Raw genomic sequence first — 20,399 nt, forward strand, 5'->3', positions numbered from 1 at the left:
TGACCCATCTTTAATTATTTCATGATTTACAGAGTAGGCGGCGTTTCTCGTAAATTATTATTAAGACGTTGACGGGTTTCAGTTTTTTTTTACCTCCATCATAGATAGGTTCTCAAAATTCCATAGATTAAAACCAACATTCGGTGGCCATTTGGATTTTTTTATTTTGTAAAAATAATTAAAAAGGAACACATTTTAATATAATTTTATTTTAAAGATTCTTTTAATTTCTACACTAGTAAAGAATGTTATCAAAGATTTCGAATAAAACCCGTTCTTCCATCTCCATTAACCAATAACAGTCGAAGCACCGTCAAATTGTACGCCAGATATCGACAAAATTGCCAACCGAATTTTTTCAATACAATATTAAAGTCAAATATTTCTTACGGTACGCGATAATTAACTATAGCGGATTCTCCGAACGTTTTATAATAGTCGCTTGGCAATTTTGATGACATCCGATCTACGAATTCGAAAATATTTGTTAGTAAGGTGAAAAAAACTTCGTTTTTGAGCATTAATCACTATAATATATTGTATAAGTATTAAATTAATTTGTCCATTGCTTCATAAATCGAGATATCTCATCCTTAGTGTTTGTTCAAAATAATAAATATCCGTAAATTGCTCTCTAATGTTTTCTCACGTTACGAACAAATTTTTATACCCTTCCCAAATATCGACAGTCCACGCTCGCCATTTCTTCATCTATATACATGACGTATGTGCACTATACAAGAATTACGACTTAAAAAAAAAACAATTAAATGTTACCACGCAAAAATCCATAAAAGAAGTGGCGGAAAATCTCAGCTTATTAATTGCGGACGTCCGGAAAATTATTTTTAAAAAATTCTGCACATCTAAAATCGCAGTCTAATAAAATAAAAAATTTAAACAGCCAGAAGTTTTTTTACTATCGGGAAATTTCTTTCGAATAAAAAGTGTGTACCTGTCGGATTTATTTGTAAAATAATTCCCAGACGTACGTTATATTTTAATTCTCCTGGAGAGGGGGATAAGACAGAATTTTCGTATAACACCGAAACAGTCTGACATATTGCTGCTTTATTTCAGATTTTAGATCATTCAGAATTTTTTGTGAACTTTTTAATAACAAAAAACATACGTAGTAATCACACTGTATCTTATTAACGCCCAATTTGAATTTAAAACACACGAAATTGTCTAACATTCAGTTTCAGTTTTAAGCTTGTAAAAGAAAACTAACAAGTGATTAATAAAAATTTCAAACACTATTGACTAGGAAGTACATAGTGAATAATATCTTACAACTTTTTTGGGTATAAAAATCGATAGTAAGTAAAAAATTTGGCACTTCCAATATCAATTACAAAAAGGTTTTCTTAAGAACATTTATTTGGAAAAAATACTGCAATTAAAAAAAACATACAAATTCTGTCTTATATAAATATAATTTGGAATCTGTATACATTACATTGAACTGAGTATACAACTATAAGTATAATACAGAATAAGTCATTTTGAAATGGAAAGTGACTAATACTTTTAGCTTTTATTCAAAGTAACCCTAATACTTTTAAGTAAAACGCCTTACTTAGTAACAAATCCATAAATTTTGGTTAACAAATAGCCGTTTTTTTCAAAAACTCGCTACAATTATTACTAATACGTAATGGACAATTAATTTTTATCAAACGAAACCTGAAAACGGGAATTTTGCAGTAATAATTAACTAATACATTGTGCCATATATCTCCGCTATCTGAGAAATCTTTATTCACTCAATTAATTTAAACTAGCGAATAATCCATGAAAGGAAAAAAACATCACAACTAAAATTTTACTAATCTATCACAAATAAATATAACAAAAAGAAACAACATAAAGTGAAACACTAAATAGTACAAGTTGTATTAAAGAAATTAACACTTAAGTGTAACTTATTGCATTTCAAAAACAGCGCTGGACTGCTTTAGACAGGTAGATAATATCCACCATGGCTATATTGGTTTGATTCATCATTCAATTATTTTTATATACAACGACAAACTGCACATATAATTTAAATAATTTACATACACGAGAAAAATGTACAATGAGAGGTACTAAAAGATTGCAAACGTAGCAATTACGACTTCTTCTGTTTTTAGACACCCATAGGCTCATGTGGCAAAATTTTTTAATATGCACTCACAAACGCGGCGAACAGCAAAAAGGTCACAGCATAGCAGGAATTCCTTAGTTCTTGCTTTTTAATGTTTTTTTTTGTTTGTAATATTTGTTGCGAACTAAATTCCAAATCTGAAGAATGGGGGTGTGTTCATGAATTTTTGAACTCCCATCGAATGCCATAAAAGTTAAGGCATTTGACGAATATGAATTTTGGTTTAAACATAAGTTAAGCGCACCCACATCAAATGTTAGTTATTTTTTTGAATTAGGTATGACGTTACGATGGCATACATGCCATCGATGGCTTGATTCGCCACATAATAACCATAATTTCGAAATAAATGCACGTTTATAAATCTTACTAAAGGAGCCTATTTTTACCATGCTTAATTTGTACTAGAGTGCAGCCACTCTTTAGTTCGACTAGTTAACAAAGAAACAAGTAACAATTCGAAGTTGTAGCGCGATTGACTTAAATAATTGATTGCCCGGTAAGCAGGTCAACCTGTCGTAGTCAAACTGAGATTTAAATTTACCTGTCGTTATACTTAAAGAAAAAAAATCAATGAGAGGCCACGTCGCCCCTACAAGTACCGTTTTAAAGCATTTTGTATAGAATTGCCCTTACGCACCTAACACGCAGAAATCAATTTTAAAAGTCAACCGTTCTATGTTTTATCAACTATAGAGGCACTATCTTTTTTTGCTGGTAAAGGCCTTTTTATTAGCTGGTGTCTGTGGTCGTGTAGTGGGTGGTCTCTTTCTGACACTCGATAAGCCAGAAGATTTCGAGCCATTACAACATGAACATGCCCTTTTTGTACTTCTTCTCGCACCTCTTTTATTATCTTCTACGGTGCTGCAATGCAGCTGGCACGATTGCCCTTCTTTCGAATCCGCTTTGGATATGGCAACGCGAACCACTTTAATCGGCTCACTTGTAATCTGTTCGCTGCCAACGTACGAAGCCTCATCGCCATTATCACCGGTGCTGGTAACTTCGCCTCTGGACCAGTTCTCCGTCTGTCTGATGCGCTCGCTTTTTTTCCGATTCGTATATTTGTATTTATATTTATTTAGCGCTGGTTGAGTGTTGTCGCCGTAGACGTCTGGCGATATTGGCGAATTTAACGTTACTTCCGATATAGTCCCACAAGAAGCAAGTAAAGTGTTGTCCTCAGAAGAAGATGCGGATTCATTGCTTGTATTATTGCCGTTCATCAACTGACTCGAAGGGTAATCTATGGCAGTCTCTACAGTGTGGTATTCAACATAATCAAAAAGATCTGTTCTCAAAGGGCCTGAATTTTCATCATCACTAAATAAGTTCATACTAGTTTTTTCAGTCTTGCTTTCAGTCATATGAGAACTTTTCTTAATATCTTGTACAGTCTGGTCATAAGAAGGTGAATGATTCGAATCAAAAAGCAAGTCTGCTTCGGGAAATAAATCACTTGTGCTTGGTTCATCTACACCTAAATCCTCGCATTCTTCAGATAAAGATTTCTGCAAACGAAGTTCCCGTTCAATAGCAGCTTGTTTTTGTAATTCACTCTCCAATTTTTTACTGGCCGGGTTAACTACATTCTTTTTTGTTCTAATTGCGTAGTATACGGCGTTATTCTTGTAGATTTTCGGTTCATTTATGGTTGTCTGAAAACATAAGAACGTCAATTAACGTTTGCCTCACCCCAAAACCAAAGAAAACATCGTTTTTACCTTTTCTCGATTTATTAATTCTTTGCTGGAAGTGATCGTGGATTCAACCGGGTCTGACGCTTTTCTGTATCTAGAATTTGTGTGAGACAACATGGGTCCATTAGACGTCGACGCATTTACTAAAACTGATTGCATTCGTTCTACCGATTTTGAGGTTTCATCAGCTAAAAAAAATATGGAACTAAGTATTCTCGAGGTAGCAGTCCCTACAGAAACAAACTACCTTTGACTTCAGATGTTTCAAGTCGAACGGCAGGTATGACAGTCTCTGAAGCGTTGTCGTTCAGTTCTTCTTTAATGCATGATGCAATGACCGAGGTAGCAAGTGAACTGGTTTTTGGAAAACTATTAAAAATCTTGTCATCTCCATCTCCATGCGATTGAGCTATTTCATCAATTTTAATTTCAACACTGTCGTTGGAGAGATTAGTGCTGCTATCCGGTTGGGCCACTTCTGACTGTTTATCTACTCTTGCTATGTTTTCCTTTGATGGAGAAATAGTTAATAATAGTTCGGTATTAATCCTGTCACTATCATCGATTTTTTTCAACGTGATCGGTTGGGCTAATGCCACAGCAGTTGCAACAGTATTCGACGGTATTACCACTGGTTGTTGTGCGGTAACGCTGCCAATATTTTGCGAAGCAATTCCGGATATCGGTTGAATTGTTGAATACTTAACCGCTGATATTGGACCTTTTTTGTTCTGATTTAAGAAACTTTGAAACAAGAGCATATTCTGACCAGATCTAGCGGGTACTGTAGTTAGAATCTTATTCCCTCCTGATACAACAATTTGTTGGCTACCTTTTACCATAGAAACCGGCATCAGGTAACTTCCGGGAACAATAAGAGCAGTGTTAGACATTTTCAAGGCTTCGCCGACACTGGAATCCGCTATAATCACGTTTCTGGGTTGATTTGTTGCATCTGTGACAATTAACGGTCTTGAACTGGAGGAATTTTCAGAATTGCTTTCTGGAGGTGTTACGCTAGTTGCCTGGGAGTGTTCATCATCGGTAACCGAGAGCTGCACAATGTTTCCACCAGAACTATCTTCACTGCCCATAGTCAAATCTTCATTGTCAGTTTCAATGGAATTATTGCCTTGTTTCTTAGAGCCAGAACTCTTCTTACGTTTTGAATTAGAAGTTGGATTTGTAGGTGGATTAGAACGCCTCCTAGGAGCTGGTTTGTTATTCAAATCTGGTGAATTTCGAAGTTGTTCAGCATATTCCGCTAAAATATCAAATATTCTTTGTGTGGTGTGTTCATCTTCTTGAGGTTTCTGCTGAGGTTTCGGGATTGTCGGTGCGGCTTTGGGGACCGGATTAGTAGTAGCGCTTTTAAGAGTCTTGCCTTTTGAAGTTTTTGAAGCAATTTTCGGTAAGGTCGACGTTGAAGCGGGGCTTACCGAAGGACTGGAACTGCCCTGAGAAGTGACACAAATGGCAGGCGAAACAGCCGGTTGCAAGTTACTATAACTAGACACAACCACCACAGGAGAGAGTTGGGTATACTTTTGCACTTGGTTTACATATGTAAAACTTATTCTTTGCTGCTGAGGTGAATCTCCACTTTCTACATTAGTGTTGGTGCTTTCCGGTTGTGTAGAACTACTACTGCGTTCTTTGACTTGTTTATATACCATGTCAAATTCTCTAAGTTGTTCCAAAGTTGTCGAACTCATATTGGGCTGGGGATTACGAATAACATTTGCAGGAATTTGAAGTTGGACAGGTTTAACAATCCTAGCATTTGGCACCCCAGATGGTCTGCAAAGTGTTATCCTTGTAGCTGAATATTCCTCAACAACTTCCCCATTTTGTTCGGACACTTTAGGTTTCCCTTGGAGTGCGGCCGCAAGTAAAGCGCTCATTTTATTTTGAATAACTGTTTCCTTTACCAAACTGATTTGTTCGTGAGTGGATCCCGTTATGCGGAATAACTGCCGCGTTGTACTGCCTGGTGGAATTAAACTTATGGTTTGTCCTACAGGCATTTGACCTCTATATATGACGTTGCCCTGTAATGGTTGGACATTGATTGGTACAGCTTTGGTTGCAGCCACTTTTTTGGCTTCCACTGTGGCAGGTGCGACTGACGTTACAGGCGCAACAGTATTAGATACTTCAGCAATTGGTATCTGCGGGGCCTCTGCAGTTTCAGGTCCAACATTCTGACTCTGATATACTGTGCGACCGAAAGCCTGTTGGAATTTAGGTAACGATGATTTGCAGATAAACTGCAAAATAGTACCACCCTGATTTGTTGGAGTTGTACTTGTTGATAATTGTGTTGTTGTGGTTGTGGTTTTTGGAGTAGTAGTAGTTGGTTTAGTGTTCGTTGTAGGGGTCTGAATGTGAGGAATTTCCTCACTAGTAGATTCGGCTTTAACTGCGGAATTCTAAAACATAAAGCAAGTTAGGGTCAAGATTTTTGAAATGCAGAACAGAACCTACCTGATTGTTAGTGTCGCATGTAGCAGTAATACTATTTGGCACACTTTTCTTAATTATTTGGGGACTCTGACCAGGGGTAATAATTTGCTGTGATAGAATATTTATAAAAGGAGCTGGTCTGGTCCTAACAGCGTTTTGACCCGGTCGGATTTGCTGACTTAAAATATTAATCAACGTGGAGGACTGTGAAGTAGTTGGCTTAGTAGTCCCCAGAGCAGATGTTGGGGTAGAATTGGGCGGCAATGTTAAATTTTCATTTGAGGATTCTGGTTTAGGTTCAACACTTCGTGGTTGACCAACCCTCTGAATGTGTGGCGTGACTTGGGTGCTAGTTTGTGTGTTCTGAGTTGTTGCATTTGGAGGTCTATTTCCCGAAATTTGCACAACATTTACAATGGGATTTACATTTGTGGGGGTTATATGACTGTAGTCATTCAGTCCCGGTACGTTTTTTAAAACTGAACGTGCAAAATTCCTATCACTCAGAGCAAGTTTTTCAAGAACTACTCTAGGTTGGGATGCAGGTGACCCAATCCTTCTCTTATAGGGCTTCTTTAAAGAAATACGGGACTCGTGAGTTCCAATTCGTTTCCTCTTCACTTTCTTTTTCGTCAATTTTAACCCCTTTTTAAAAGTTTTGGTATTTTTCTTTGAACAATTTTTAGTATTTCTGTCGGAAAGAGGTAGCACCTTAGTGGCTTTTTCGTCATTATCGGACTTGTATTTCATCATGATAAACTCGAAGCCTCCCCGTATATCTGCTTTTTCTCGTTCTTTTTGTTTCCATTCAAGAATTTTTTGTAATTTCCTAATATCAGCCATTGCCTTTCGTTTATACAATCGAATGGCGTTTGGGCTTGTAGGTAATGAATTTCGATTAACTTCAAATTGTTTTTTATCAGAGACGTTACAATTTAAACTGTTGTTTCCACAAGTTTCTTGCTTAGTATTTGCATTTTTTACTTTTAACTTACAGAGGCTATCCATTTTGAAACATGGAACATTTGAGTGGCTTGTTTTATGAGTGTTAAAATATTTTCGAATATTTTTTGATGAGTTGAAAGATTTTGGTGAATATTTACTAATGTAGACTTTTTTATATTTGTTTCCAATTTCAATTCTTGAATCTAATAATTGTGTTAGATCGTCTTCCTTTTTCAAACCAGCACTAGTTGCAATGTCAGACCAGTCAATATTTTCCTTGTTCGTGCTTTCAAACATATTAATTTCCATTTCACCATAAAGATCACTAAACGTCAAGCACTTGCCTGAATCTTCATTAATGTTTTCGGCCATTCCAAAATCATGCGAGTCAGCAAATTCTTCCTGGTCTACATGATTTGGAAATTGGCAATAATCGTGCCACAATGTTACATGGCGGTATTCCCCATATTTTGAAGGTGTTACTATATTGCATTCTCTTTCAATGGGTACCGATTTGTATATATCTTTTAGCGTTGTTTCTGAAGATTTTTTTATCTGCGTAAGATAGGCATCCAAATTAATAACGTCTGGTTCTTGCACTGGAAGATCATTCTGCGTACTAGCTGATTTTTCTTCTGTATCCAATTGACAACCGTCCATCATGTTCTCTGCTGCTGGCAATACATTGTCAATATCATTTTGGGACCCTGATGATTCCTCTTTTTTATCCATTGTAAAACTCAGAGAATTTTCTGCTACTGTCACTAAATCTTCAATAATATCATCTAATTTATTAATTGCATTTTCCAATTTCGCTGAAATGCAACAATCTGCCCTCTGGATGTCAATATTGGAATCTGTTATGGACAAAGAAGTAGCAATTTCGTCACCAATTTCATTCGACCGACTTTCAGATTTTTCACATATATTCTCGAGATCTACAGTCTGAAGCATTTCCATCTCAGTACTGTGTTCTACTCGATCCATTAATTTTACCTCCTCTTCAACACTTTGGCTAGTCTCCCAAGGTATTACGACAGTATCTTTTAATTTAAAGTCAGTGTGTTCTGTTGTATCTGACTTCGTGAGTAGATTTGTATAAATCCCAGGTACATTTCCACTTATTGATAAGTCCAAAGGGGAGTCCATACTCAAGAGGTTAGGAGGCTCTATTTGTTGGCTTAACGCATTTGAAGCAATTTTTAAATCTGTTTTTTCGCAACTAGTTCGCATTTCAGCCTCAAATAATTTAAATGGCTGCAAATAGTCCTTGCTATTTCCCCCTATTCTTTCTTTCTGATTTAGTTGTTTTTCTAATTCTTTCATCTGGTGTGGCTCTGGATTTTCTAAAGGGTCCTTTGCTACTTCTAAGAATTTGAGTTCCCTTGAGGAAGACTCCACTTGGTGTTCCAATTCTGTTCTTACGACAGTGGTCTGTAGTTTCGGTTCTGGCGTCAATTCCAAAATTTGTTCTGCCCGATCAACTAGCTTAAAATCAACTTGTGAACTGTCATTTTTGCGCGTTATTGTTTCTAATTGAACAGTTGGAAGACACTCCGTCGTACATTCTGTTGCTATTAGTTCTTGTTTATTTGAGTTTTCTATTTTTGGCAATTCTTTGAAATGAATTTCTGTATCCCGATGCTTCTTTAGTTGATCTACATCTAATTGTAATAATATTTCTAGCTGCGAACTTAGACTTTTCATTATGTTTATGTTGGCCTCTGCCGTAGACTCCTGCTCCTGTTGTGCTGATTCATCCCGTTCACCCTCTGCGTTTTCTGTCTCTATAACTTTTATTCGCGGTTTCTCCTTTATGATATTTATTTCAGTTGGTGAAACTGGAAGACATTTCTGTGTAACCAACATAGTCTGCTCTTTCAACGGTTCTGTGGTATTTTCCTTTTCTACTATTGAAATTTCTTTGGATTTAATTGTTTCCACTTGGTTGTTTTGTAGATCTAAATCTATTTTCGATATTGTATCCAATTCCAAAGCTGAACTGCATTCCATAGTACTTTGATTCTTAGTTGATTCCAGTTTCTGCTCCTCTAGTACCAATTTCTTTGACTGAAAAACTTCTTCTGTCGCGACTTGTTGGGACTGTCTGTCAGTCTTTTCCATTAGATTATTTTGCTGATCTTGTTCGATTTTTGATATTGTTTCCAATTTCGAAGGACCAACACACTTAATAGGATTTTGTGTTGCTGTTGATGCCTGTGTCTCCTGCTGTTCCGTCTCTTTAACGTGCATTATTGATTTCTGTTTCTCTTGCTGTGGCACCTCTGTGTGATGTTGATCTAATCGTGTTTGAGGCTCCTCATTCCTGTTTTTCACTGATGTTAGTTTCTCCTGCTGCGATTGGCACGATATCTGTTGTTCCAGATTGTACAGACTGCAGTCTAATACAGGAGCCTCTGTCTGCTGATTTAATCCCATGTGAGAGATGATAGTTTCTAATTGAGAAACTGGAAAACATTCCAGCTTGCTGTCCGCAGTGGCTCGCTCCTGTTCCTGCTGATGAATCTTTGGGTCTTGCATTTGTTTGGATGGTTCCTGATTCATGACACTTGATTGACAGGATACTGCTTGGGGATGTTCTATTTTCATGACTGTCGTTTCTATTGGAGAAGTTGGAAGGCAATCCATTAATATTGGCGGTGGTTCGTGTTGAAGAACAGATTGTTTGTGTGACATCGCTTCGTTTGATACTTCCAACATCTGATCCATCAGGCTGCATTGACTGAATTTCATTTGGGTATGCTCCACTAGCTGGTATAACTTCAATTCTGGGAATGTTTCTAATAACGTAATTTCCGTTGTTGATTTTTTTTGGTCTTGCGTTTGCTGGCACCCCATTAACGACCCTAATGTTAATCGAGAGCACTTTTCGAAAGTTTGATGGTATTCTGCCACCACTATCGGTTCCGATTCGGTCTGCGCTGATGCTTTCACCATTGCATCTTGTTTGTTTATTTGAGGCATTTGTTTGGGCTGCACCTGATTTGCTTCCAAACAAAGTTTCATTGAGCAAAGGTTGATTGGGTTTAAATTCACATGCAATATTTTCATTGGTGGAAGTTTTATTTCCATCTGAAGCTTCTCCAATATTACCACCAATTCTTTTTGCGATTTGTTCTGTGGTATTGTTCTTTTCTTTGACAATTTTTTGTATTTTCCACTGACATAATCGTTCTTCAGTTGTTTTAGCTTTTTCTTTAAACTGGGGGTGATAGGAAGTGGTTTTAATAATACTACCGCTTTTTGATTGAATAATTTGTCCCAATCCGGACATTCTTGTTTTTCCCTCTCCAATTTTTGCTCGGGGTTTAAACTCGACATCACTGTTATTGGTTTCCGTTTTGACGTATTGCATCTTACTGGGCGTTCCGTTGGGTACATTGATTTCCAATAAGATTCTTTTTCCATCTCCATTACTATTGTTGTTAATTCTTCTTGCAAAATTCTCTCCCTGTTTGGAGCTTGATAAAGCTGTTGGTCCAGCTGCTCCTTCTGTGGTTGGTAGACTGCTAGCTCCACTTCCTGAACTGACAGTGCTGCCTGTTCCACTATTTTCAAGTGTGGTATTCTTTCCTTCGCCAGATGACGGTTCGTTTGTGTGACTAATTCGGAACAAAGAGAATTTTCTTTTGCTAACTGGTTCGGTCGATTCGATTCCACCTGATTTAACGCTGAACTGGTCTGAATCGACAACTCTTGAGATATTGAGGCTTCTTGCTTTAATTTGCTCAAGCAAACTGATGGCGTTACAACCGAACAACATGTTGGATTTGATTGGTTTTGGGTCTTGTTCACCGATTGGCTTAAAGTTAATATATTGTTGATTTGCCACGTTAAATCCTCCAGTTGTGTTTTTTCCGCTTCCCACTGCTCTTTGGCCAAGGTTTTCTGAGGATACAGTGACACACCTGGAGTTACTTGATATTGGTTGTTTGGGAATACTGGACTTGGTTTCTTTATTGGTGCCATGTAATTTTCCCTTTTTTGTGGCTGGGTTGATTGCATTCTGCGCCCCTGATCTATTTGATCCAGATAAGGTAATGGAATTAAATTGACTCGACATGTTCCTTGCATTTGAGATATTGCTTCTTTTGTCTTCAATGGAGTTTCTACATTCTTCTCTTGCGTTGGTCGCTCCAGTTGCTTTCTCTTGATTAAGCCCGTGCTGTTGCTGTAATTTTCTAATATACCATTGTGTGAGGACTTCTTTAGCTGCCATGTACTTTTCATTGTCGTACTGTCCTCTGTGTGTTGGTTGCAAGATTGTGGAACTTGGATTATTTGGTTGAGGTTCTTTGCCACTTGCCCACCAAGTTGGAGCAACGTGGCAGCTGTTACGTTTTTTGGATCGACATCTTCATCTTTGATTACATTGCCGAACATATCAACTTCTTGTTCACTAGATTGAGCTCGCCCTTCAAAGGCACTGGATGAAGCCGTCGAACGGTAGTCTATTTCATCATCATCGTCTGTTATATCAATAATAGTCGGTGCAATAATTGAATGGGAATTTGAATCCAACCTATTACTGCGGCTTGCGAAAACCCGTTTCAAAATATTTACATTTTGAGATATGATAGGATTTGGGACTGACTGATCAAGGCTCTTGCAAATACTCGGGAGTTTACTCAGACTATTCGAATTTGACATCAATTTCACTTCTTGGTTGAAATAGTCATTCTCATTATATGGCGAACGGCAATTTGAAATACCTTGTTTCATATGACTATTAACTGCTAAAGTAGTCGTCGGTTTAGTGGCCTGGCTGCCCTCATAAGTAGAGGTATAGAGCGGAGACCGGGACTCGATAGGATAGTTAAAACTATGTACAGATGCGTCTGAAACATTCGATATGTTACTAGAAGTTTGTTCTGCAGACACTAGTGCGTTTAAATTTGTTTTTCTAGCTTCATAATTTCTGACTGCAGAAGTAGGCACACAATTTGCCACATTAATGACCGGAACACAAGTTGCGGGCGTGTAACTTGTTGAATATCTTGATAAATTAATGCCATTGTGCGTTGCTTCGGTTACATTAACCTTATTCGATTTTTTCGTTTCAATACCCGGACTGAAATTTGTACTAACAAAGGAATTATTTAAGCACGCCGATGCTACTTCAGGATAATTATTATTTACAAATAATGGGTTAGATAAGTAACTACTCAAACTGGAATATCCACCTGCAGGTTTAGCTAAGATTTTCTGTTTTTCAGGAACTTCAGATACCACCTCTTTTTTCCGTTTTAGATTAGGGCGAAACATTCGAAGACTTTTTAATGTGTTGGGATCAGACTTGGTTTGCGGGATATGTACGTAAGGTTCGCCCGCTCCATCGCTGCCCAGACACAAAGACCTATCTTGGGATGATGAATCTTCACTAACACTTGAGTTTTCTTCATCTGACACAAAGTTTAGATCAAGATATTGTTCATAACCCTTTTCTATACCAGTGTACTCATCAATTGGTTCTCGTTTTATATGTTCAAACATGGAGTAGTCAATATCAACGAATTTTAATTCCGTTATGAAATTTTTGGTTTTTTCAGGGTCATTAAGATACATTATACACAGTCTATACAAATCACCCCAGGCCAGTAGCCAACTTAGAATTTGGTAACGAGGATTTGACAAACAAACAACAAGATCATCACAAAGGGCTTCCGAAATACCCAACACAGAATCTTGCAATGCCTCATGAAGCGCCATATTCATCTGTAAAGGTGCTGTAAGTTCAGGCTTGCACATCCAATCCCCACATTCCGGACATATCCATGCAATGTCATCAGACGGTAATACTGGAGGGTGTAATCGGCATTTCCATTCTTGCCCTATGTTTTAACAGGTAAAAAAGAGATGAGAGATAGAACAAAGTTCAGAAATAATAAGTTTACAAAGAAATTACATCACACCCTTGAGGGTGTGATTCCTTGGATGATTTTAAGAAAAAAAGCAAAAAAAAAAAACTGGTTTTACTCGTTCTTATTGAGCCTCCTCTGGATTGTTTGGTAGGGGCCGGTGAAATGCATGATAGAAACATTTTTTTTTTCATGATACTGAATATTTTTATCGAAAATATTCAGTTTTTTTCAAAAACAAATTAAATTTTCAAAACGCGATACACTTCTTCGCAAAAATACGTTTCAAATCCACCATCTTTTTTTATCATATCATATGCCCCATTTTCCGTATTTAATTGTAAATTATTATTAAATTTGTAATTGAACTCTATTGATTAAATAAGATTTTTACTGCTTTTAAATTTTTTTGCTGTACACTTTTCGTCGGACTACACAAACTAACGAGACCATTTTTACTAAAAAATGAATTCTCTATTTGAAAAATATTATTTATCTTAAAAAAAAAGCAGTAGTCTACAATTTCGTTCGATAAAAATATTCAGACGCCACTGATGCAAGTAGGAAAATAATTTGCACCTGTTTCTATCTACGCATTTAATTTCAACAAAATATCTGAAGCAATTTCACAGTGAATCACACCCTGAGTCCCAGAAATTAATCCTGAGAAATTAATAACGCTCTTAATGTTAAATCAGAGGCAAAGAAAACTTACGCACTTTTATGTGCATTATACGATAGAAATTAAACCACTAGAAATGTTGTTGCCACTAACCTGTGTCCAAAACTTGAAAGCCACTTCTCTTGGCTAAATCTTCAATTCGTTTTAGTCTTTGTTGAGTAGGTTCAAGACTGAAAGCAGTCAAAATGCATTCTCTGGCCACTTTCACGTAGTCATCTAGCAGATCTGCAAGATTTGTAAAAGTGCTTGCTAATCTTGAGGTGGTCAAAACTGCTTTTTCCTGGTCGTTGACGTGTTTTAATCGTTCCAGTTCATTCATGTCAGTCGTTAACGCCCGGATATACATTTCAATTGTGAAATGTCTAATTCCCTCTCCACCCTACCAGTTAAATGTTAAAATGTAAAATGTAAAAAGTTATTCACTATGTTACCTCTCTGTGAATAACTTCACACATTATGCACAATCCGGCGGCATCAGCCAAATTGGTAATATTTCTCACAGACACCACAAATTCTTCCACCAAAACATCTGTATTAGACAAAACTATATAAGTTTTCATAAGATCTATTAGTAATTCGCGTACGTCGTCTGAATATTTCATTAAAGCCTTTGAGAGGAAGAATCTGCAGCCAAAAATAGCAATTTTGTGACAATTTTTCCATATTTTTGAAATTGTTACTCTCTTTTTGGCAAAACGTTTAATCAACTGAATTCCTTCGCTAAGTTTAAGATCTTCAAACTGGAACATTACTTGTTAGATCAGCATTTTAAAATATAAGGAAACTTACTTGTTGAATAATTTTCGTTTTATCTTGAAATTTATATAACAGCGCAACAAATATATCAAATATAAACCATATCTGAGTTTCGGTGGCATTTAAAGTAAAATTCAGATCGGCAGCCAATTTTTTACAATTTAAAAAGTTCGTCACTAAGTTAAGGGCGAGATCTTCACAGTGGTTCTCACAAAGTTTCTTTAATCTTACAGAAACCAGATAAGCTGTTTCCACACAAAAAAATTCAATTTCTGAAATTGTCAAATGTATTATTTACAAGACGGTCACTCACGATCTATTTTTTTTACCTTTAGGTCCGATTTCTGCATTTTTGGTGTGAAGTAAATGTGTCAAAACTGGATCTTCCCAGGGTTTTTTAACAACATCAGCTAATTTTTGGCATCGGGATGAAAATGCATCGTTTTTAGTATGAAGGTTACGTTGTGCTTTCTCAATATTTTCTAGAAGACTGTTGCCGCAAGTTTCTAAAAAACGTAATTGTTATACAAAATTGGTGCTTACATGGTTTTTCGTAATGGGGAAATTAAAAGTTAATTATAAAATGCCATTTATTTGTGTCACTACCAGACTCAATTACACACGCAGATGGACTATTTTCTAAAGTATTCCTTTGGATTACTGCGTCAATTCCTCTTCTGTATTCCATAACACAAAATTATTTTTAAATCTAGTTCAATCTATTGAAACAAGGAAAAAACGCTAGGTGGTAGTAACAATTAATACACCAATTAAAAAAGGGAGCTGGTTTATTTCCGTGCCGATTAATTTTAGTATTTATTAGTATTTATTCATAATAGTCCTTAAAATTATACAAAACTTAGAAAAAGCAATGATGCCATTTCTGCTAATGATTTTTTGCTATCTAACATTAAAAAGTAAGCGGATCAGGCCTTGCTTAGAAAACCAAGCTAAAGGGAAATTAACATTTGTTAAAAAAGTTTTAAAACAACCCTGAACAGTTTTAAACAGTTTTTGCGGACGTCAAAAGAAGGTTTCGTTAAATACTAGATTTATAGTCATAGGTGAAACTTATAAGGATTAACTGGTGTTACAGTTTTTTTTTTCACATGTAGCAAACATTATGAGGGACACTGCATTTCTTTACACTGTCCTCATATGGGAAGCATACTAGACAATGCCCAATAATTAGCTAACAGCCAGCGTATGTGATTACAGTTGCCACATTAAAAATTTATTAATGCCAATTTAGTCACAAAAAAAAAGAAATATGAAGTAAAGACAATATAAGAGGTGTAACAGAAGTTTAGTCAATCGTCTACACATTAAAATTAAGCAGAGAACATATGGGATTACTTTTTTACGAAAAACGGATTGCGATGTCAAATTCGTCTTTTGGCCTGACCCTATATGTGATATAATAAAAAACAGACACACACTTTATTCTGCCTGGGAAACTTTTGCGCTGATTTAATTTTTTTAATTATACATAATATATAAATTTGTGGTATTAATGAATGACTTGTCATGTCTCCTGTTGATGGGTATGTCAGTGACATTTAATTTGCTTTTTTATTTTGAATTTGAAACGCATATCCTCTTAAATGTTTTTTTTGTATAAGTTTTTTCACATACATTGGAAATGAGTTTTAATTTTCAATTATTAACCAAATATTTATCAATAAAATAAAATGGTGACAGACAAATTACCTACGTGTACTACATGAATTACACAAAATAAGTACCTTTTGTTTTTCTCCATTCTCCTGTGAGGACGATATTTAACGCGTGAAGTTTAGCCCAATCTATGATTTGTAAAACATAGCGTAAATCAAACTGAGCTAGTTTTGCTTCTGCTATACTTTTCCATACATCAATCAGTGCTTGAACTTTTTTTTCAAAATTTTCTGCTTTGTCGTTTAAAATAGTGTCGTATTTCTGTAAAATAATGGTATAGGTATTTTTATTTTTGTCCATTTTTTCCACAAATGGTGAACAACTATGGAAGCACCACAAAAGAAGAGCTTACATGGATGAAACACGATTAAGCAAAGCAAAGGTGAAGACATACAGATTGTTGTATTAACACAGTTAATCATAAAATTTAATATCCTGATACAAAACTAAAGACAGAAAACGATCCATGTATTAAAAGGTGGTCTGAAGATGATTAGTGTGACAAAATCCTTCCACCATGAAAATAAAAATCATATTATAACCCAACTGATTCTTTCCTAAAGAGGCATGAAGGAAAAGTAGATGTCCTTTAAGTATTGAGGTTCGAAGGGCCAGATGATCAAGCAATTAAAACAAACAAACTCTTTTGGAAGAATAGTCCTTATTAGAAATAGGGTCCTAATAATACACAGCCTAGAAAAAACACGGCTCCGCTCCCACACAGATTTTTTTTTCGGTAGACACATAAATTCTCGGGAATTTAGGATATTAAACCGAGTTCACTCCACGAATATGGCGGCCATGCGAATCGGCAACTACACACTTTTTCACCATAAACATGCCAGAAAATTAACCAAATTAATAAAAAAAAAAAAACACGAAATTTCAAATTTTCACCTTGTACACGTTTAAGAAGTAAATTTCTTGTTCTTTGTTTACATGAGAAATACACTCTAGTTTGTTATCTTCCTCCTGCGACGCCATATTTACACCAGATATTTTCACGCAAACGCTCACCCCTTACGATTTGAACTAAGATCATAGAATAAACTATTTTTCTGTTGTAATTTATATTCTGTGGATGTTTAATCTCGCCCTTGGATTTGAACTTTTGAAGTTAAAAGCAATTATTATTTTCCCAAATTCTTATATATCTTAAAAATTATCCGAAGCACAATGCACAATCGAAGCTTATTTAGTAGTCTTTTGGATACATAAATTGTTACCAAAATAATTGAGTTGTTTTGGTAAAGTGTAATATTAAGGAGCAACTTTAATTATAATTACTTTTATAGGACTAAATAAAATACGTTAATAAAAGTACGTCCATTTAAAGATGCAGTGTTGCGAGATGTATTAAAACGCTCGAAAGTAAAAGCTTTCTTACGTATGAATTTAAAACTGCAGAATATAAAAAGAATATATTTATATTCAAACTTAGTACATTGTATATTAATGTAGAAAAACTAATCATCTGACTGTTGTAATTTCATCAATGCACTTGCTTTAGTCATAATGCCAATGTCAGAATCTAAATGCCTAAATACTGGAGCAACTTCCTCAATAGTTTCCTAAAAATTAGAGCAAATTATATGTTGGAACTAGTCAGACATTTAAGTTACTTTGTTGAGCAATGGGCCAATTTCCTTCCATGAAAATGCATATAAGTTAGTCTTGCTATTTAATGGATTGAAGTCCACAATATATGGTGTTTCTGGGTAAGACAATACAATGTCAAAAACATCTAAAAATTGAACACGCCTTATTTGAACAGGTCAATTGGCACAAAACTGCTTACAATGTGTCCGAGGAAATTTCAATTTGATATTTTCAGTAAAAAACTTGTTTAAAGTTTTAATAATTTCATGACCTTCCTCTTTAAAATGAGGATAGTATGTGGGCCAGTCTCTTGGAGTTATTCCTCTTAAGCAATTATTTATTACAATACACCTAAACTCTGCTGCTGGGTGTATGTTAACCCATTGCTTTAAGGTCAAACAGAAGGGTACTCCTTTAACACTTGAGAAGTCTTCTTGTAAGATTCCTGAAGTTTTAAAAAACAAGATAATATCATCAATGCTAGATGCTTTTAAAGTGTTTCCAAAGCTAAATGCTCGTGCATCCTAAAAAAGGGGACGTTTGGAGTTTAACTAATTTCAGTAAAATTACATTACCGTTGGTGCATGCCAGTTATTTTTAATAAAAACACTATTATTTAAAATGTTCAACGCATTTTTCAGTTCATCTATAAATGCTGGAGGACAATTTTCTTCGTCGCCTTCCTCTTCTGAATCATCACCTCTTTCAAAACAACGCAGTTTGTTGCTGAATTCATCAGGTAGTTCTAATATAATCGTTGTTATAGTTAGCGGCTTAAACTTTTGGTACCACGATGTGATTGAAAAATCTCGAAAATCTTGCACTTCCTGCAACATTTGCAAGCTATCTATCGCTTTTTACATGTTGTTATTTACCTACCAACATCACTGTTTACTTCTTGAAAAGGTTGGGTTAACTTTCTTGCTTTGTTAATCATTTCGTGACGAAACCACAGACCACTAACTACCTGGTAGTTCTACACCGCTTTAATAGATGGCAGGCTTTAAACGATTTTTGATTTTAAATGGGCTGTGTTGAAAATCCGAGTTGGACGAATAAAATATTTTTTGTCTTGGGTTCGTATGAAAAGTTTTTATGGGTGGTGGGTGGGTTTTCCAAAAAATAGGCCATAGTTTTTTGTGTGTTTATTCGCGTCCTTCACCAGATTTTTTAAATTAAAAATATCGCTTGAATATACAAAATTACTTTACAAAAATATTCGGTAAATCTTATAAATAATGTATTCATAAACTTAAATTTACGAACTGATCACATCCCTCAATGTTATTATAACATACACATATATGATACGCACCATATTCTATATAATGTTTTTATTGTGAGGTGTTCAAAAATATATGTCCACGAACATTGTCAATATACGTAAATATATCATTTATGAACAAGTTGTAGTATAGCTGGTGTCAAGGAGATTATTGCCGTAAATGGGCATCTTCTGCAACCATACATGTTCGTCTTGGACAATAATCCCGTTGACGCCCCGTATACTTTTATATTTTGCTAGATGAAATGACAGTAAAAACAAAATAAAACTAAAAATAGTTCAAAAGGTTTACGATATAGAAGGCACTTTAAGTGGACGCCCTTCGTACAGGGACGTGAAATGAGTGATGTTTTTAATATCTTTCAGTCCCATTCGCCGATGAACATAGTGCGTGGCTGCGTTGGAATGTAATTCCGGGTCGGTATCGGAAGACGACCGTAGATTTGGTTATAGGGAGACTCAATCGCGTCCGAATCTAAAACAAAAAAGATGTCGCGTAAATGACGCGTATTAATAATAAATCAAGAAGTGACTGACCTATTCCGCTTTCGTAACTTCTGGCGTGCCACATCGAATGAGGGTGCATAGGTGCGTGGTGAGGCATTTGTTGATGCATCAGTATTTGTTGTGGATTGTGTTGCTGGCTTATGGAGAATCTTTTGGTCGGGATCGAGTCCTTTGCTTTCGATTTGGCTACGAAATTCGGGACCCTTGCTCTAAGTCCGCAGTAATAGGGGTCGTCTGGAAATATATTTTGATTATTCCACATTGGTAAGGAATTTTTTCGGTATGACTATACCGTATTTTTTATTGTCCTTTGATTTTTCCTTTCTGGACGACGGGAAAGGCTTTAGTCTTCCGTCTTCTTGGTCGTAATCGGGCTAAAACAAAAAACACCCAGTTTATTGCATTTATCCCATTTATTTATTTTATTGTCCCGGTGGTTGCGCAATGGGATCAATTGAAAAAAAATATGTCAGTGCAACACGGCGGATTTTTGTGGTGCATTATGCAACACGCCCAAGTAAAATTCGTTAGACCGAAATGGAAAAAGGAATAAAAACAAAGATGTCACGTAGTTTACGGTGAATTAACAAATGGGCCAAAAATTACTCGTAACGCTACGGCGAATTTTGGGATCAGTCATCTCTCGCCTGTATACTTAAAAAAAAATGCTTCGGCAACGTCGCGCATTTTGGTGCTTTTCAGTGAAAGTTTTTTCGTCGTTGCATTTTGCTCCGTACGGTTTAAAAGT

At 35.9% G+C, this 20,399-nt stretch overlaps 3 protein-coding genes across 4 annotated transcripts in view; all 3 read right to left on the bottom strand.

The window, feature by feature from the left end:
- Positions 1-234: 234 nt before the first annotated feature.
- LOC132708539 (uncharacterized) lies at positions 235-17,278 on the bottom strand. Its single transcript, XM_060680886.1, has 10 exons — positions 17,158-17,278; positions 16,329-16,521; positions 14,913-15,089; positions 14,617-14,855; positions 14,259-14,567; positions 13,921-14,206; positions 6,343-13,118; positions 4,103-6,287; positions 3,880-4,043; positions 235-3,813 (listed from the first exon to the last, which is right to left on the bottom strand). Exons 1-10 carry the CDS (start codon positions 17,242-17,244, stop codon positions 2,854-2,856), a joined length of 11,376 nt encoding a protein of 3,791 aa, XP_060536869.1. The 5' UTR covers positions 17,245-17,278; the 3' UTR covers positions 235-2,853.
- Positions 17,279-17,700: 422 nt separating this feature from the next.
- LOC132695582 (cell division cycle protein 123 homolog) lies at positions 17,701-18,821 on the bottom strand. Its single transcript, XM_060659914.1, has 5 exons — positions 18,739-18,821; positions 18,435-18,686; positions 18,059-18,383; positions 17,883-18,004; positions 17,701-17,831 (listed from the first exon to the last, which is right to left on the bottom strand). The coding sequence occupies exons 1-5, from the start codon at positions 18,742-18,744 to the stop codon at positions 17,727-17,729; spliced, it is 810 nt and encodes a 269-aa protein (XP_060515897.1). The 5' UTR covers positions 18,745-18,821; the 3' UTR covers positions 17,701-17,726.
- A 170-nt stretch (positions 18,822-18,991) lies between these two features.
- Positions 18,992-20,399, bottom strand: part of LOC132695515 (uncharacterized) — an 86,587-nt gene continuing 85,179 nt past the window's right edge. For both annotated transcript variants that reach the window (XM_060659803.1, XM_060659804.1), the window contains exons 7-9: positions 19,944-20,025; positions 19,682-19,885; positions 18,992-19,619 (exon numbers count right to left, since the gene is read on the bottom strand). In XM_060659803.1, the coding sequence (XP_060515786.1) occupies positions 19,507-19,619; positions 19,682-19,885; positions 19,944-20,025 (399 nt within the window). In that variant the 3' untranslated portion in view covers positions 18,992-19,506. The remainder of the gene's footprint in view (positions 19,620-19,681; positions 19,886-19,943; positions 20,026-20,399) is intronic.

The sequence above is a fragment of the Cylas formicarius genome, unplaced genomic scaffold (assembly GCF_029955315.1).
Source record: "Cylas formicarius isolate icCylForm1 unplaced genomic scaffold, icCylForm1.1 PGA_scaffold_12__32_contigs__length_19106922, whole genome shotgun sequence".
NCBI lineage: Eukaryota > Metazoa > Arthropoda > Insecta > Coleoptera > Brentidae > Cylas > Cylas formicarius.

Bases quoted from the DNA above. Each gene is read 5' to 3' on its own strand.
- LOC132695582 (XM_060659914.1), bottom strand. The intron at 18,384-18,434 runs GTAATGTAATTT...CCCCTTTTTTAG, and splicing joins ATAACTGGCATGCACCAACG to GATGCACGAGCATTTAGCTT. The intron at 17,832-17,882 runs GTAACTTAAATG...TCTAATTTTTAG, and splicing joins TTGGCCCATTGCTCAACAAA to GAAACTATTGAGGAAGTTGC.
- LOC132708539 (XM_060680886.1), bottom strand. From the start codon at position 17,244: ATGGCGTCGCAGGAGGAAGATAACAAACTAGAGTGTATTTCTCATGTA. The intron at 16,522-17,157 runs GTGAAAATTTGA...ATTATTTTACAG, and splicing joins ACTTCTTAAACGTGTACAAG to AAATACGACACTATTTTAAA. The intron at 4,044-4,102 runs GTAGTTTGTTTC...TATTTTTTTTAG, and splicing joins TGAAACATCTGAAGTCAAAG to CTGATGAAACCTCAAAATCG.